This window comes from Amphibalanus amphitrite, unplaced genomic scaffold (assembly GCF_019059575.1).
Source record: "Amphibalanus amphitrite isolate SeventyFive unplaced genomic scaffold, NRLGWU_Aamphi_draft 000006F_arrow, whole genome shotgun sequence".
Lineage (NCBI taxonomy): Eukaryota > Metazoa > Arthropoda > Thecostraca > Balanomorpha > Balanidae > Amphibalanus > Amphibalanus amphitrite.
In genome coordinates, this window is record NW_024881502.1 from 995915 (window position 1) to 1013821 (window position 17907).

A 17907-nucleotide genomic window follows, 5' to 3' on the forward strand; every position below is an offset into this window, starting at 1 on the left:
CGGGCGAGGGCCCTCAGAGGCTAATGTGGGCCCTTACCTTACAGGCCAGCATGGGGCCCGTAAAGGTCAGTATGGGACCCTAAAAGACTGGCATTGGCCGGCGTTGGACCCCAGAGGCCAGTAGAGGGCCCTCAAAGGTCAAGATGGGCCCTCAGAGGCCGATGCGGGCCTCTAGAGGCCGGCATCGGGTCTTCAGAATTTAGTGCGGGGCCCATAGAAGCTAATGTGTGTCCTTACAGGCCAGCATGGGGCCCTCAGAGGTCAGTGTGGGGCCCTAAAAGACCGGCATGGGCCGGCGTTGGACCCCAGAGGCCGGCGGAGGGCCCTCTAAGGCCAAGATGGGCCCTCAGACGCCGATGCGGGCCCTGAGCGACCGGCATTGGGTCTTCAGAATCCAGTGCGGGGGCCCTCAGAGGCTAATGTGTGTCCTTACAGGCCAGCATAGGGCCCTTAGAGGTCAGTTTGGGGCACTAAAAGGCCGGCATGGGCCGGCGTTGGAACCCAGAAACCAGCGGAGGGCCCTCAAAGGCCAAGATGGGCCCCCAGAGGCCGATGCGGGCTCTTAGAGGCCGACATCGGGTCTTCAGAATCCAGCGCTTAAGGCTGGTCTTGGGACTCGAGAGACAGAAATGAGGCCACCAGAGGCCGGTGTGAGGCTCTCAGACGCCGGTTGGGCCCCTAAGGCCGGTTTAGGGGCCCTCAAAGGCCAGTGGAGGGCCCTCAGAGGTCAATGTGGGTCCTCAGCAGTCAATGTGGACGCATGACCGCCACTTAAGGGCCCTCAGAGGTCAGTGTAGGACCCTCAAAGACTGGTATGGGAGCTGTTAATAGCTGGCGTGGGTTTCTCGAGCCTCGTAACAATCGAATACGGGCCAGGGCCCCATACGGCCATGGGGGCCCATCGGTTGTTTGGGGGGGGCCAAATGATATGATGGCCCCCCCTGATCTGCCTTTGGGGGGGGCCATGGCCCTGATGGCCCCCCCCCCCCTGCGACCGCCACTGCCAGCGCCCTCGCCGTCGGGAAATCCGCCGCCGCCGCCGGGTGGTCGGAAAATCGGCGGAGTGTCCGATCCAGGAATACCTAATCCATGCTATGATCCTTCCGGCTCTGAAATGGTCTTGTCAGACCGAAAGGGCATATAACCCAACAAAACAAACCGAATTCGTTAGCTGGCTGCGTGGTGTAGTGGTTAGCGCACTAACCTCGCGTTCGATTGACACGGGGTTCGAATCCGATCGCCGGGTGATGCTTTTGGCGTGTTGTCCCAGTAAACATGCCGACGTCGGCGACTGGGGGGCTCGAATCCCGCCGCCGGTTGATATTTTTGGCGCGTTGTCCCAATACACATGCCGACGTCGGCCCCGTCGGTCCAACGACCAACGATCTCGTCAACCTCGGCAAACGATCTCGGCCCGACGTCGGCTGGACTTCGGCTGGACGTCGCTCGGAACATGCGGGCATATCCGACGTCCAGCCGATGTCGGGCCGAGGTTGAACCGACGTTGGGCCGACGTCGGGCCGAGCCTCGGCCCGACGTCGGGCCGACGGTTTACTCCGGTTTACTACCCAGTCATGTTTACTGGGTAGTGGTGTGAAATGTGGTTGAGGTACGACCGACAACCCGTCGGAGAGAATTTCGCACTGGGGTACTCAAAATTTGAAGAATTTAAGACGTTTCCATGAGTTTTGAAGGTATGGATACCTAAGCTCTAAAAATCCGGTTCTCCTTATCTGGGCCATTAACTCCATACGGTCCAGGAAAGCTGGCACACAACCCTGAATCTAAATAATGCTAGGAACACCTTCCTTTTCAATGACGTCATCAATATAAGGGTAGTGCAAGTAATCTGCCCGATGGAGTTCTTTTCAGCATAGCCTTGATTTGGGCAGAAATAGCGCAGAATATTTTTGTGTCTGTACTGTTAATTTATATAATTTTTACACTTGAATTTAACTTGGCAGGACAGGTGTAATAAATTCAAAAGCTTTGTCATTGTGGCTAACCGCTGTGATGGCAAATCCGCGTAAATTTAGTGAAAAAATAGCTCTGCATGCTCAAAAGCAGGCGGAAGAGACTGCTGCATTTGAGCAGATAATGCGTGAAGTCAATATTGCTGTGCCCCCAAAGGTATGAATGATTGCAGGAAAAGCCTTACGTTTCATTCCTTAATTGTGCCAAGATTTGATACACAAAACCTCTGTTACTGGTTCTCAATACAATTAAAGGTTCCAGATATTGTTGACGAATGATTCTGGGACAATTCGATGAATGTTTAGATGAAGTATGGTGAAGATAAAAACCATAATATAACCTGGCCTTACCTTATTTACTGAACTACAACCTTGAACCAACTAGCCAACCAACCTAAAACTTACAGCCTACGGGACTTACTATAGCTTTTTTTTTCTAAGTTCGACCCTCACTGCAAACGTCTCTTTGAACATAGCATGAGAATTGCTACCTGAATTACTGAGCAAACTGGTTAGTGCACATCAATTTAACAGGCGATCAACCTTATCAAAATTATGTCTACCTGGCTCCCTTTTCTGGTTCCCAGCTCGTATTTGTCTATATTTACAGCTCCATAGGCATAGACGACTTGTCAGGAACTAAAACTGAAGCAATCAATACATCGCACAGCGTTTTGCATAAAATCATCAGTGGTCAGAACTTATTTCGAAAATATTATTGATATCTCCAATGCATTGTGTGCTAAGCAGTTTTCTCAGTAACTCAGCTAGCAATGCTTGTGCTGTGTTCAAAAAGATGTTTACAGTGAGGGTCAAACTAAAAAAAGAACTATAACAACAGGACAATATCAGTTGGCCGGCCAGCTGGTGACATATGATAGCTATGGCGTTTATTGATATAAACATGGTAGTAGATGGACATGAACAATTAACCCTCGCCCGCACATGCCATTTTCCCATCCTAGAACGCACATGGGTGGGGGGTTGCCACCCACCCCCCCCCCCCCGTGCCATTTCGTTCCTGTTGGAGTTAGAGCTTAGCGGTAAAGGCCAAAAAGATTCTTTGGGAAGAGACAAATCCAATAATGCCTAGTTTTACCTTCTCAGGTCAGTCATTGACCTTCCAGGTCAGGTCAAACTAAAACATGTTGCTGTTTTGGCCGTCACCGTTGGATATCAAGTGTGCTGCTTATCATGTACTGATGACGATGCTGTTTTCAGGTGCCAAGCCAGCTAGAACCTCTTTGTCACACTACCCGACCAGATTTTTGCTGTTGAGGTCATTTCAGGTCAAGTTAGGTCGAGGTCAATTATATGTGTTTGTATGTCGGTGTGTGTCTGTGTGTATACTGATGTGTGCACCGGTTGTTTTTGTGTCCATATTACATGAAATCATGATCTGAGAAGCTTTTACCAAAAATGCAGTCAAAAATTTTCACAAAAAGTAAATTCAGCTTGCCTAAAACACAATTATCTTAGATGACCTAGGTTGACCTTGACCCTGACCTTGACACCTGTACCTCGTCGAACAACATGTTCCATGATCGGTGGGAGGTAAGACAGGCAAAAAAGGCCGAAATAAAGGTGTCAAAAGCTCACAAGGCCCATGGCAAACGCAAGATGTTGAGAATTGGCCATTTGGGTCATGACCTGACCTGTAAAACAAGGTCATATCTCCGAAACCAAAAATCACAGAAACTTGAAATTTTCAGTGGACATCAACAAAGGATAGAGGAGCAGCTATGCGAAAAATCAGCCTTCTAGCTCTAAAATTGTTGAGTGCAGAGCAGAAAAACTACCTGGGGGGGGGGCAACTCCCCCCTCCCATGTGCGGGCGAGGGTTGAAATGACACTCGTAAAAGAATTATATGTCAGTATTTAACCTGGCGGCCGCTGGGCCTCCGCCCCACCCGCCGCTGGGGGGTATATAGTTGCCCCCCTTTACTTCTGCGACGATATCGTCGCAACGCGAAGAGATAGAGAAGCGAAACTTTGCACACATCTTCATGAATACCTAGCCGAGGCTGTGTCCAAATTTGGTGTCGATCCCATGTGAAATGACGTCACAGTGGCGTCAGAAGTCAAATTAAAGATTTGCGACTCTCAGTTTCCTCACGATATATCCGACATATGAAACTGAATATAAAGGACCTATTATTGGTCAGGAACTAGTTGGAACTTGGAATTATGCCTAGATGTTTTAGAGGTGCTGTCTGGTTCATTTACAGTTGAGTTTAATGCTCAGCAACATCAGAAACGGTCCATATCGGAAAACGACAAAACTTTTTGACGTCACTTTAACGTCATCTTAAGTGCTACAGCCCACAACCACCAAACTTTCCTCAAACATTGCCTAGGTATTCATTTGAAGCTATGCAAAGTTTCACGTTCGTAGCTCATCAGGTTTCGGAGATATTCCACAACACGTAAAGGGGGGCAACTTAATGCGGCTCGTGGGTTAACCCTTGCTGGCACGGGGGGGGGGGGGTTGATGCAATCTCCCTAAGCCTTTTCGCGAATAACTCGCTTTAAAAGCGGCCGATCGCGACAAAACTTTCAGTACCCTCGCATTGATCAATTTTACACCTACCCTGAAAATTTCATGACCCTGACCCAAATGACCTTTGACCTGTGACCTACTTTCCGAGACCATGTTTGGCTGGAATCGCGATTGGGCGTATGTCGGCTCGCATTAGCCGCGCGTTTGCAAGCTTCTCGTGGTTTCAAATGTTCAAACATGTGATCTGATGCTGCTCCCATGCAATAGGGTGGATGTCAAGGTCACCAGAAGGTCAGGTCAGGTCATTGACCTTTGGTGACCTCGGTTTCCTTTTTCGAGTTTTTCATGTTTCTAGGCTAGTTTTTTTGGCTGAATTCGAATTTAGCAACCATTTGGACACTAACGAAGTAGTTTTTGTGCCTTCATAACATGTTACGAAGCTGTCAGAGGCGGTTGACATGTAGGTACTACGAATACCCGTCATGATCCCTACTGGTTGACCTGACCTGACCCGACCATCCTAAATGCTTAAAGACATCTTTGGTGATCAAAACTAACAGATATTCGTGTTCGGCACCCCGAAAACCCCATAGTAGCCACATTTAACCTTCGCCGGCCGAGGGGCGGTTGGTGCCGCCCCCCCCCCCCCATAGGTATTTTTTGGCGATATCTCCGAACACCTTGGCGATAGAGAGCTGAAATTTGGCATACCTACCTGACCTTTGATTCAAGCTGGATCTTTTGACACCAACCGCATTTTCGGGTCAGGTCAGGTCACTGACCTATGACGTCATAAGTGTACCTCTGCACGGTCTTCAGATGTCGCAACTTCGCAACGCCCTCACTGCCAGAGTGCCAGAGGAGCTTTCACAGGGATATGAAACTTGCAGGATCTTGCATCCATTACAAGTCTCACAACTTGTATATCTCGGATTCTTCCTAAAGGTCATATGAGGTCAGGTCATTTTCGTGACCTCACCATTATAAGTCAATGGGGAAAAATGAAAACTGCTATTCTGGCGCCGGGAACGATCTCCAACTATCTCAAGCACACAGAATCGTGATTTGATGCACTCCTTGCAAGGTTAGATGCGCCACTTTTGCAATGCTGACCTTGTGTGACGTCATTTATGACGTCATCAAGGTCATATTAGTTTTTCGCCAATTACTCCCGATCAAATTAAGCTAGAGAGTCGGGAAAGTCACCAATGGACTCAGGAAGACCTGCCGAATCGAATGATATGCGACATGACGTCTTTCGACCAACTTCGTGACCTAGGGGCGCTGACCTGACCGTGACCTGAGGTCAACACCCTAAGTTGACCTGACCCAAACAAAAAGTAAACCATTTGACGCGCCTGAGCGAGGCATGACCTTGACATTGACCTTTGATTTTGAGCACATTTTTGGAATCCTCAGATTCTCTTTCGTTTGACACCCGATTTTGCCGGTTTTATGCATCCTGCCGTCCTCTAGAACGTTTGCTTTGAGATCACTACACATGTGCCGGTTTTTGCCTTTGACCTTGACCTCTGACCTTGAAAATTGACCTGAGGTCAAAAATATTAGGTGCTTTAGAATCGTCTCGTAAGGACCTTTCGTTTGGTACCTATCGCTTTTGTTTCCGTAGCTCCCCTATTTACGTAGTTAGACAGGGGGGGGGGGGGGCGAAAAACGCCCCCCCCCCTCCGGGCTGCGGTGGTTGGGATTACCCCCCGGGCTCGGCCGGGTTAAGGTTGACCTTGACAAAAATAGTTCTTGATACGCGGCTAGAACTTTGCACAGGCTTCATTTGGGCGCTTTTTTTAAATCATACATCTTGGGGTACTTTTGCGGGTCCCCGTCCTTTTACTTTGAGTTTGTTTGAGTTTCAAGGTTTACAGCGAAACCATCGGTATTTTTGTGATCCTCGTGGTTCAAATAACCCTTAACGCTATTCTGAGCAATTTGTATTACGTATCTGAAAAAGAAGTGCTGGCATTGACGCCAACTTCACGCACATCCTGTTGTGACCCGCTGTGTCGGTGTGAGTTGGTTGTGGTGATGTCCGCTGTGACCCGCCGGCCGCCGTGGCGGTGTCAGATGCCGCGGTGACCGCTGTGCCGTCGCCGCAGGGTCCGGCTGGCGTCCGTCCGCCGCCGTCTCAGCCGGTCTACATCGGCGGTCCGTCTGGCCAGCCGGCGGCGGCCGGCGGCGGCGCGCACCAGCGCGGCGGCGGCGGCTCGCTGCCCAACGCCAGCCAGATGGCGGCCGCTGCCGGTTACCCGGGCATGGGCGGCGCCGGGCCACCGTACCACCACCTCCAGCACCACCTCCCCTACCAGGTGAGGGAGACACCGCGGCTCCGCCTGTACAGGTGAGGGAGACACCGCGGCTCCGCCTGTACCAGGTGAGGGAGACACCGCGGCTCCACCGTACAGGTGAGGGAGACACCGCGGCTCCGCCTGTACAGGTGAGGGAGACACCGCGGCTCCGCCCGTACCAGGTGAGGGAGACACCGCGGCTCCACCGGTACAGGTGAGGGAGACACCGCGGCTCCACCTGTACCAGGTGAGGGAGACACCGCGATTCCACCGGTACAGGTGAGGGAGACACCGCCACCGCCACTGCCATTATGACCGTTGCGGCTCTGTGTGTAACTGCTGTGTGGACTGCTGTGTGACGGATGCGTCCCCCTCAGGACCATCTGCACCAGGAGCAGCTCCGGCTGGCTCAGGTCGGCTGCCAGCCCATCCCGTACAGCGGCGACCGGCGTGGATCGGGCGTCGGACCGCACCGCAGCCCGCGCGCCAGCGAACACCGGCGCGACACCTCCCCGTACCGGGCCGGCGGGTCAGTGCGGGTCAGACGCCGGTAGGGGGGGGGGGTCAGTGCGGGTCAGACGCCGGCGGGTCAGTGGTCAGTGGGGGGGGGGGGGTCAGTGTAGGACATTTTGTGTCAGCCGCCTTTTACATTGTTTTACGACATGCGTTTAGAATTGTGTTTTACCTTTTATTTTACTTAGTGTCGTACCGAAAAAAAAAATGTTTACGACTTTGCCCTCTACTATGACACTATTGATCTGACGTCACCCAAGGTAAGCTTTCCAATGCACAGCGCTGAAAATTTAAGAATTCCTGTCCTGTGGCCGCCAGGTACCTGTCTCCTCCAACGCCCCTCCCTGTGGTCGCCAGATACCTGTCTCCTCCGGCCGACAGCAGCTGGAGGCGCACCCACTCCGACTCGGCTCTGCACCAAGGTCGGCCGCCGGGGGACGGCAGCGGCGGCCCGCCACCCAGCTACAGCCCCGTGCCGCCACCGCCGGCGGCCCCAGGTGCGCCACGCTCAGCCCCCCCCCCAGGCGTGCTGCGGGGCTCGGTAGTCTGGTCCGGTGTACGTTCAGCACCGGAGTAGTGTTGCCCGGTAAACGGCCCCATGTTTTCTGCGCTGCCGCTGCTCCCCGATGCGGTGGGCTCCGTCGCTGAGCTGGTGGCTGCGGTCGCGGGCCCTGCCCGGACGGCCCGTGTCTCTGTACGTGTGTGAGCGCTGACCGGTCGCCCTGTCCGCATCTGTGTGTGTGTGCGCGCGCTGACCGGCCGCCCTGTCTGTGTGTGCGAGCTGACCGGTCACCCTGTCCGTGTCTGTTTGTGTGCGCGCTGACCGGCCGCCCTGTCTGTGTACGCGTGCTGACCGGCCGCCCTGTCTGTGTGCGCGCGCTGACCGGTCACCCTGTCCGTGTCTGTGTGTGCGTTGACCGACCGCCCTGGCTGTGCCTGAGCGCGCTGACTAGTGACCGGCCGCCCTGACCGCGTCTGTGTGTATGCGCGCTGACCGGTCACCCTGTCCGTGTCTGTGTGTGCGCGCGCTGACCGGCCGCCCTGTCTGTGTCTGAGCGCGCTGACTAGTGACCGGTCGCCCTGTCCGCGTGTGTGTGTGAGCGCTGACCGGCTGCCCTGTCTGTGTGTGAGCGCTGACCGGCCGCCCTGTCCGTGTCTGTGTATCTGAGCGCTGACCGGCGCCCTGTCTGTGAGCGCTGACCGGCCGCCCTGATTGTGTCTGTGTATCTGAGCGCTGACCGGCCGCCCTGTCTGTGTGTGTGTGTGTGTGTGTGTGTGTGTGTGTGTGTGTGTGCACGCGCTGACCGACCGCCCTGTCTGTGTGTGAGCGCTGACCGGCCGCCCTGTCTGTGTGTGTGCGCTGACCGGCCGCCCTGTCTGTGTGTGAGCGCTGACCGGCCGCCCTGTCTATGTGTGAGCGCTGACCAGCCGCCCTGTCTGTGTGTGAGCGCTGACCGGCCGCCCTGTCTGTGTGTGAGCGCTGACCGGCCACCCTGTCTGTGTGTAAGCGCGCTGACCGGCCGCCCTGTCTGTGTGTGAGCGCTGACCGGCCGCCCTGTCTGTGTGTGAGCGCGCTGACCGGCCGCCCTGTCTGTGTGTGAGCGCGCTGACCGGCCGCCCTGTCTGTGTGTGAGCGCTGACCGGCCGCCCTGTCCGCCATCAGACGGGTCCGGCTCGGACAGCGCCATGAGCCGTCTGCACGGGCCGCGGCCCAGCCTGGGGTCCAGCCCGTTGCCGGCAGGCGGACACTGGTCGTCGGCGGCGCCTCCCGGCCAGCGCGGCGGCGGCGGACAGTGAGTGCGGCACCCGACCCCGCGGAGCCCGGCCGGCCCTTCCGAGCCCGACCGGGCCCTCCGAGCCCGACCGGGCCCCACAACCCCGGCCGAACCCTCCGAGCCCGACCGGGCCCCTGAACCGTGACTGACGTGCAGCTGTGGTGTGTGTGACGTGCTGTACATGGGTGGAGCTTTTCCAGGAAAGTTGGTGGGGCAAAAAGTTGTCAAACCTTGGTCAAACCTACAATGTCCGATTGTTAAGTTCGATAAAATACAACGATGAATCAATTCTTCTCATTACAGAGATAATATTTTGCATTACACAGACATTTCAAAGCTCCTCAATGCGAAAAACATTGGTTTGCTAAGCAGTAAAGTCCTGCAAATCGGCTTAAGTTGGTGGGGCAAAACTCTTATTGGTGGGGCAAAATGGCAAGTTGGTGGGGCGGCCGCCCCACCAAGTGAATAGGAAGCTCCGCCCCTGGTGCTGTACTGTGATGTCTGACGTGCTGTGGTGTGTGAGGTGCTGTGATGCCCTGTCTGACGTGCTGTGATGCCCTGTCTGACGTGCTGTGATGCCCTGTCTGACGTGCTGTGTCCTGCCTGACGTGCTTTTGTGTCCTGTCTGACGTGCTGTGGTGTGTGATGTGGTGCCCTGTGTGACAAGCTGTGGTGTGTGACGTGCTATGGTGTGTCTGACGTACTGTGGTGTGTGATGTGGTGCCCTGTCTGACGTGCTGTTGTGTCCTGTCTGACGAGCTGTGGTGTCTGACATGCTGTGGTGCCTCGGCAGACCGTTGGGCAGCGACTCCTATCTGGCCGCCGGCGGCCAGCGGGCCCCTGCGGCGACCCTGCCGCCCTCCATGAACAGCTCGGGCTCGCTGCCGGACCTGTCTGCGCTCTCCTTCCCTGCGTCGCCGGCGCCGGGGGTCAGTCGCGACCAGCCGGCCGCGCCGACCTTCTGCCAGGTCAGGCCACGCCCGGGGGGGGTCCTGCCAGACGGGTCAGTTGTGTGGCCGTCAAAGGCAGCTAGCGAAGCGTGTTGCGGGGGTATGCTGGGCCACAGCACGGCAACACCCGGCCAGGGTCGGGACTGGTAGCTGCACGTGGCCGCTGGGTGGGTGACTTGTCAGGCTGGTGTCAGGAATGGCGGCTACTGATAGTGACCAGTTGAAGTAGTGAAGAGCATAGTGCTGCAAATGGGGGTCACGAATATGGCCAATAATGCCCAAATGACCCAAAACTAACGTAATCCAATAGATCGTAATATGGTCAGTCAGAGAAATGTTTGGGGGGTCTGAAAAACATGATTTTGATGTTTCTGTCAAAACTGGCCCCGTTTATAACTGTCAGATTTCCGTGTCAGGTCACAAAAAGCATATACGAGGGGGTATCGAAAAGTTCTGATCATCACCATGAATTTGATGTGATAGAAATTTGATTTTTTTACATGATGTTCATTACTCCTTTACAAGTCACCACACACGACCGCAAACTTATTGCATCGTTTCTTCAGCTGCCTCAGGCGGCCATTGTAGGACCTTCGCGCTGTCCCGTAAATCACTGCTCCATCTCATCAATGACGTCATTTCTGTCCTTAGATCAACAGCCATACTGTGGATTCTTCATCTCCCGTAACAATCAAGAGTCAGCTAATACCCGGTCATGTGAATTTCTTAGATGCGGTAGGATTTAATGTCCACATCATGTTGTTTCTTCAATCGCAGCTCAGGACGAATGGGCGGGGGCGCTGTCGGTGCGGATAAAGCATCTTTTTGGGGCTTTTTTTGCGGCGATTCTGCTTGAGGCCATCTCGCAACTTCTTCAAAAGTGTGCAGTAGTGCTTGCTTATCATTATCCGACCATCATCAAGACAGTCGGTAATGACTATCCTACGCCAGATCCAGAACACTGATAGCATTGACCTTCCATATCGGCTTCTGCATCTTTGCCTTTTAAGAAGGACAGATGTGCCGTGCTTAAACATCTTGATCATCTTTTTGTCTCTGGATCATGCACATAGACCCAGCATTCGTCATAAGTCATCAAATGATCGAAGATGTCTTCAATTTCCTAAAAAAGGCCTAGTTTTCAGTTCGAAAAGCCAAGACGCATTTTTCTCTTGAACAAAGTAGACACACGAACTTCTAAGCGGGCTGACTCCTTGATCGTCTGTAGTTCTTCGCTGATAATATTTTCAGGCACTGCCAGCATTGAGACCTTTCTGTTGCACAATCATCTGAAAGGTCACACAACGATCTGTAAGGATGAGGTCCTCCACTTCCTTCACAGTCATCACCTTGTCAGTCACTGGTAGTCACTCACTTCTTGACTCCCCTGCAAAGACCATGCAACCAAGTTGTAAATTATTTCTTCATTTTCGGTAAGTGCATGAGATAGGCTTTCCTCGCCATAAACTAATTTCACGTTCTTGATGTCATTTCTCAGTGTGATACCGTTTCAAATGCATTAGTTGGATGACGGTTCGGTCCTCAATGGGCCCTTTACTCATCTTTTTTACTTCTTAGTCTCTCCTACATAAGATAAAACCACTTATCAGGATTCTCTTTGCGGGAACATTGTTCTTAAGAACCAAATATAATGCCAACCAAAAATCATCAAAATCGGTCTATATCTTCTATGTGATGATCAGAACTTTTCGATACCCCCTCGTATCTGTTAACCCGCGAGTTGCGGGGGGGGGGGGCGTTAAACGCCCCCACTTTTTTCGCCGGGCCATAGCATAAAAACGGCGCGCCTGCGCCAAATTTTGGGTACCTGTAGGGAATAGATTGAAGTTTATTGTGACAAAGTTTCAAAAAAAAAAAATCGGTCGGAAAATTTTTGAGATATCGAGGACGTCATGATCGATCGAGTGATGTCATGATTTCTGAGTTTTCGACCAAAAACGGCATATGTTCAAAAAATCATATAAAATCACAGAATAGACATACAGACATGCCGGAAACGCCATTAGACTGCCAATACCATGAACAATCAAATGGCTATCTTCGATTATTGATTATCGTTCCGCCTTTTCCAAAATCTTGAACTTTAATCTTGGCAATTTCTCGTGAGTACTTCACGACCATGATACATGCATTTCTTAAATTGAGGTTTTTGAGCCAAACACGTACACATATGATAAAATGAATGTGACCATCGTGTTCTACGCCCCAAATTATCCATAAAACATGTGTCACAGGCTGCGAATATCAGTTTTGATTTTCGGGGATATGTGCCTACCCGGTTGACCTGACCTTGACCCTGACCTATGCTTGATTGACCCCTATATGGAGCTGACACTCTTGTAGGCCTTATATGATGGATTCTGCACCGTTTTAACAGAGTTTATGACGAGAGGCGCCCATTGCGAAGTCCTGAAATCCGTGCTACTGAAAGCCCGATTTCAGGTGTTTGACCTGACCTTGACCCGACCTGTGACCTCAAAATTCAACTTTAAAGTACTCATCTGAAGCGTCTCGTCGCGTTCTTTCGTTTGCCGCCTCGTGCGTTTCGCTGCGTCTATTGGTTCTCGAGTTATCGGCTGGGGGCGTTTAACGCCCCCCCCCCCCAGCAAACGGTGGGTGGCGAAATACCCCAGCAACTGCCGGGTTAAAGGGACCATCCCACCTTAACATTAGTTTTGAGTTGAGATAGCCAAGTTTGCGGCCAGGCTCAGAAACCACCATTTATCCTGGTCGCAACCCCCGCAGCTTTATGGTGTTCAAGAAATTTCTTCCCTTTACTTGCAGGGTGGGACCAGCTTAGTCCCTATCTCTTAACCATTAGCAGTTTCTTGATGACGTCAGCAGTCATTTCAACGCCCGCCATTCCTTGAACCCGAGTTTTGCTGACCTTGAGCTCCCTTTGTTATCAACGTGAAATCCGTCGTCGGCGCTGAGAAAGCCTATTGCTTTTCAATTTAATTTGAATATTAGAAGATACCCACCACTGGAACTTGGACTGATATTATACCAAGGCCGAAGATGATCAAGCTGCCTGCTATATCTGGAGCTTGGTGTTCAACTTCAACATGGAATATAAAACAAAATATCAAAGCAAACTGGATATGGTACTCCAAGTTAAAGTCCAAAGAAATTTTGAAGAGCTGACAATTGACATTAATTCTTTTCCTGCAAGGTTTCCATATGGAGATCACACCATGAAGAAATATTTTTGATGTTAACAGTTGAAGGGGATTGATCATCCAGTTTGGACGAAAGACGCTGCTGACTGTCTTTGGTAAAGGATGTCGGCATGAGGTGCAATTGTGCTTGTGAAGTGGTTATAACTGGTCTTTTCACAGTATTAAATTAAATGTGCCATTGCAGCCAAGTGTGTTATCATGTAAGGTAAAATCAAAACCACAATGTTGGTTTTACGAGCATTGAGAAGGCTGGTAGGTAACACCTGCCTGTGCTCGTAAATCATGCTGCCAAAGTTTTCTAAATTAATTTTATCATACACTTTTGTTATCCAGAATGGTTGCACTATTGTTTGGTATCATATTATTCCATGTTAATATGGTAGTGTAAAGTCCGACCAACATGTTACCAGATTTGAAGCTGTTACGTTACCTAAGTACCTGTTTTTTACTGGCGTGGTGAATGTCACCTGGATTTTGTTTTGAGGTGCAGACCTAGTAACTCTGACTACATGGGTTTGAAGCTATTATCTATTCTGTTTTTACTGGCCTGGTGAATGGCGACTGATGTTGTCCGTGGATGGCACTGAAACAAATTTTGAGTGTCATGTACAGTGTTTTAATACAATGCTGAGGGCTGAAAGTTGTCTTGTTTAGAGTGGTGAAAGTTCAGGATATGCCAGCCACCATGGTGGGTCAGAGTTAATGTGTTGCAGTCAGTTCGGCTTCGGCAAGCACACGGATGGGCATACGCATCAAGACCTGAGGCCTCTTGCACCAAACTACCTAGCTAGGTAAAATCGAAAAACTGGTTTCAGAATAAGCTAATCTAACGGTGTTAAATTTGTTTGCAATAGCCCAATACATAATCCTACATGTGCTTGCTAAATTTTGCACGCAAATTGTTACATTTGAGACTTGGACTGGGTATACGATGCAAAATAATCCAAGCATTGGTGCAAGAGGATTTTGGTGCAAGAGGCCTCTGCTCTGCCATACTTTCAGCCAATTTTACCTAGGTAAGTCTTTTCTTTTTTTTCTGCCAAAAGCTATGACATTGTGAATTTCAGTACTGTGGCCTGTGTGTAGCCTTCAGGAAAGCAATTCTAAATAAAGCTCTGATAAAGTGCAAAATCAGCAATGCAGCCCTCTATTACATTTTCTACAACATCTTACTTGTTCCTTGCATGGAGAGAAAAATGCAATGTTATGAATTCGTTTATTCACATAATTTGACAAGCATGCAGTTACCTGCTACTATCACTGCACAAAACAGCAGAAAACATCAGTTGATCAAACACAAGACACAACAGAAGTTTACAACATATAGGGCTGCCGAACCTGCTTCCTCCCACCACAGTTGATGCCATTTCCTAGCCTGGCTTGATGTGAGCACTGAATAGCTGCTTTGTCTAATTACAGCTCACTACCATTCAACTTAAACTACTCTCTTCAAAGTAAGAGTGAGAGCGTTCAGTGTTCATAGCAGCTCGACAGACGACAGACAACAAACATCTTGACAAACCAACCAGTATTTGATTTGGCTAATGATTTATGTGCTTTTTGTATCATGGCCAAACTACTTTAACAGCAATAATCCCTGTTTCATCTTGATCTTGCTTTTATTTCCATTTGAACTCAGATCTTGAAACAATCATCTGAACTGATATCAGATACTGGCTTCCGTTTCTCTTGAAAGCAAGTTAAAACAACAATGACAAACTAAGGCAGGAGATGTGAGTTGTGGCAGTAGATTTTTGATTCAACAACCTTATATTGCTTGAGACCTCTGTGACAGACAAACAAATATTTATAGTTTTTTGATAGTTTGGATTCTTGGCTTGATTTAGCAAATCAGCTGTGAACCTTGACTTTGAAATCACATAAATGTCATGGTACCCGAACAAATCCTCGCATGACATTTCTTCGTAGCACAATTTTTCGTCCGCATTTCTTCGTCTACAAATCTTCGTCGGTGCATTTATTTGTCCCTCAATGCTTACTCTTGCATATATTTGCGTTGAAGAAGAAATGCGAGCCGATTTTCATATACCCTGATGCGAGACAAAGTAATGCGATACGAATAAATGCCCTGACGAAGATTTGCAGACGAAGAATTGCGATACGAAGAAATGCCATAAGAAGAATTGTCCTGGAATCCTTCATTGGCCATCATATATTGACCTTGATAAGATAAACGCATCATTCGCGCAATATTTGTCGCACTTTGATACCAAATTATTGCTTCCAAATGCCGACGTAAAGAAAACCTTTATGTGACGTCATAGAAACAGCGAAGTTCCCAAAAAGTAAACAAAAATAAAAGTCTTATATCTCGAAAACGGGTGAATATTTTCCGGTAAAATTTGGTAGATGTTCATTTTCGCTCTTTGTGATTCACGCTACATCACTTTTATGCCAATTCATTAACTTTTTTGAAGGTGGGAGGGTCCCTTTAATTTGGCGGTGCTTCAACTATTTGTCATCATGTTCCAGTCACAGTTTTTTTTTCTTAAAGGGAGATAATGAGCTTTCTTTTTCTTAAATAAAAATTACTCGACATCTATACTATTTCTACTGTAGTTTCTATAAAATATGAAAATTTCCTAGCACATTTTCGTATGTGAAAAAGGTTTTTATTTTTGCAAAAAAGAAGCAGTACTTGCAGTACTTGTAACACCCACCGAAATGCGTTGTCCTTCTCTATAAAAAAGTCGCAGTTTATGGCGCTTTTGTTTCAAACAGCGACGCTTGGGTTTTTGTTTATGTTATCGCCTTGTCGTTGCTTGGTTGTAAGGATTCTAATTTGAATTAGAGTTAATTCGGTTTAGAATTAATTAGATTCTAATTCGGGGGTACATACTCTTCTTTGTTTCCAAGTATTATTTTGCGCCACAAATGAACGGCATGCGCCAGAAACGCAGCCAAATCTTGCGATTGCGACTACGAAATTCATTATTTTGGCGTCAGAGCCTGAAGCGAAAAAATACAAGCATATTTATTTCAAAAAGACTTCAGGTTTGTCGAACGGTGTTATGAGAATTTTGATAACAGTACTGCATAAGTTTTTCAGTGATGCCGCAAAAGTGTTGTATCTATCTTCTTTTATTGTGCAGTCGGCGGGACCGATTCAAAATTGAGTCGTTGCTACTAAAATAGCAGCATATGGCGTCAGATGATGAACAGGAAAAATAGTTGCGTAAATTTAGACATAAACCACCCCCAAACCATGAATATCTTTTGAAGGCACTATAGACGACCATTAACTAACTAGATGTGATGAAGATCAAATGTAAGGAATACGCTCATTTTACAAAATTACATGCAAGTACCAAAAAGTGATGTAAGTACTTATTCAACGGTCATTTTCAGCGCTCCCCGCTAACGTGACTTCAAGTTGAGATATTTGCGGCAAGGTACCGAATTGAGCAAAATGGTTTTAATTTACATTATAACTTGTTGTGTTTTGTCAGAAAATGATCCTAACTCAGATTTTGTGGAAAAAGGTCATTATCTCCCTTTAAAAAATATATATTTGCTTTTGTTTGACCTACAGCAGTTAATTACACAGTGTGTGCCCATTAGTCCCCCACACCATAGCCTTCCCTAATCATTTCTGAGCCACAGCGTTAAGAATTAAGGCGCTAGCACAGGGCTGACCGACGCTACCAAAGCTTTCGTCCGGTGCGGTTGGGTGCCGGAGTGGGCGGGCGGCCGCGCCGCGGGCGGCTTGGCCACAGCGGGGGTTCGTTGGTGCATCCCCTGCTGTTCCTAAACGGAGCGTCCTAGCGCCGCGCGTCAACCAGCGGATTGCTCCTTACGAAATCTATTATTACTTTTGGCGTTAGGTCAGTATTTGACCTAACCCCCGCGCCGGGCACGGTTCGTCGGAAGGTCATTTCATGCACAAAAGAAACGAAATATACCATTCGAAAGCTGACAGTGAGCTTATTCCAAAAATGTAGTTTTTATCAAAATCGTTCGATGGCCTTTTTGAAAATTGCGTTTTTTTTTTTGTAAAAAAACGCTATAATTTTTATTCAACGGGCTGCCTCGGACATTCTTGAAGTCATGGGCATGTTTTTTTTTTCGTGTCCTAGTGAAAGCTGAACGTCAAAAGAACAATATGTAGCCAAAAAATATTATCAACTATTAATATGCGTCTCTCACAGCCGACAAAAAGGCGCAATCACACAACTGAGCGTCGCGATGGATCAAAGTCATCCACACAAGCGTGAAATGACCCTTATCGACTCGCAGACCCGGCGCTCTCGGCCCGCCCGCCCGACCACGGAAGGAACGTTCTGCTCTCGTTCTACTAAACGAGTGTGATATTTGTTAGGTTAACGGTCCACATCGCTATCAAAGTTATTCAGGATACCGGTGAAGAAAGCTCATTGTTCTGCTAGATTTACAACGTGCTTTAATTTACATGTTCTTATACAGGTTTTGCTCTCATTAAAACCTCAAAATCTAAAAAAATCGACGGATTTTTTTTTTTAAACTTCCTCACAATACACTTCAATCAAATCCCTACAGGTACCCAAAATTTGGCGCATCGCAGTTTTTTAGCTATAACGTGGCGAAAAAGTGGGATGCCCTTGACTCACCAGTTGACATTGTTTTTGTTACCAAGTGTCCATTTTTTCACAATCCTGTGCGGTTGTTTCTCCTATTTATCGTGTCTACATGTATC

At 49.1% G+C, this 17907-nt stretch overlaps 1 protein-coding gene across 1 annotated transcript in view; it reads left to right on the top strand.

Moving 5' to 3' along the window:
- Positions 1–1884: 1884 nt before the first annotated feature.
- The window catches only part of LOC122377900 (trithorax group protein osa-like), a 32008-nt gene continuing 15985 nt past the window's right edge, over positions 1885–17907 (top strand). The window contains exons 1-6 of the mRNA XM_043358474.1: positions 1885–2130; positions 6588–6797; positions 7154–7305; positions 7647–7786; positions 8953–9082; positions 9858–10032. Coding sequence (XP_043214409.1) covers positions 2014–2130; positions 6588–6797; positions 7154–7305; positions 7647–7786; positions 8953–9082; positions 9858–10032 — 924 coding nt within the window. The 5' untranslated portion in view covers positions 1885–2013. The remainder of the gene's footprint in view (positions 2131–6587; positions 6798–7153; positions 7306–7646; positions 7787–8952; positions 9083–9857; positions 10033–17907) is intronic.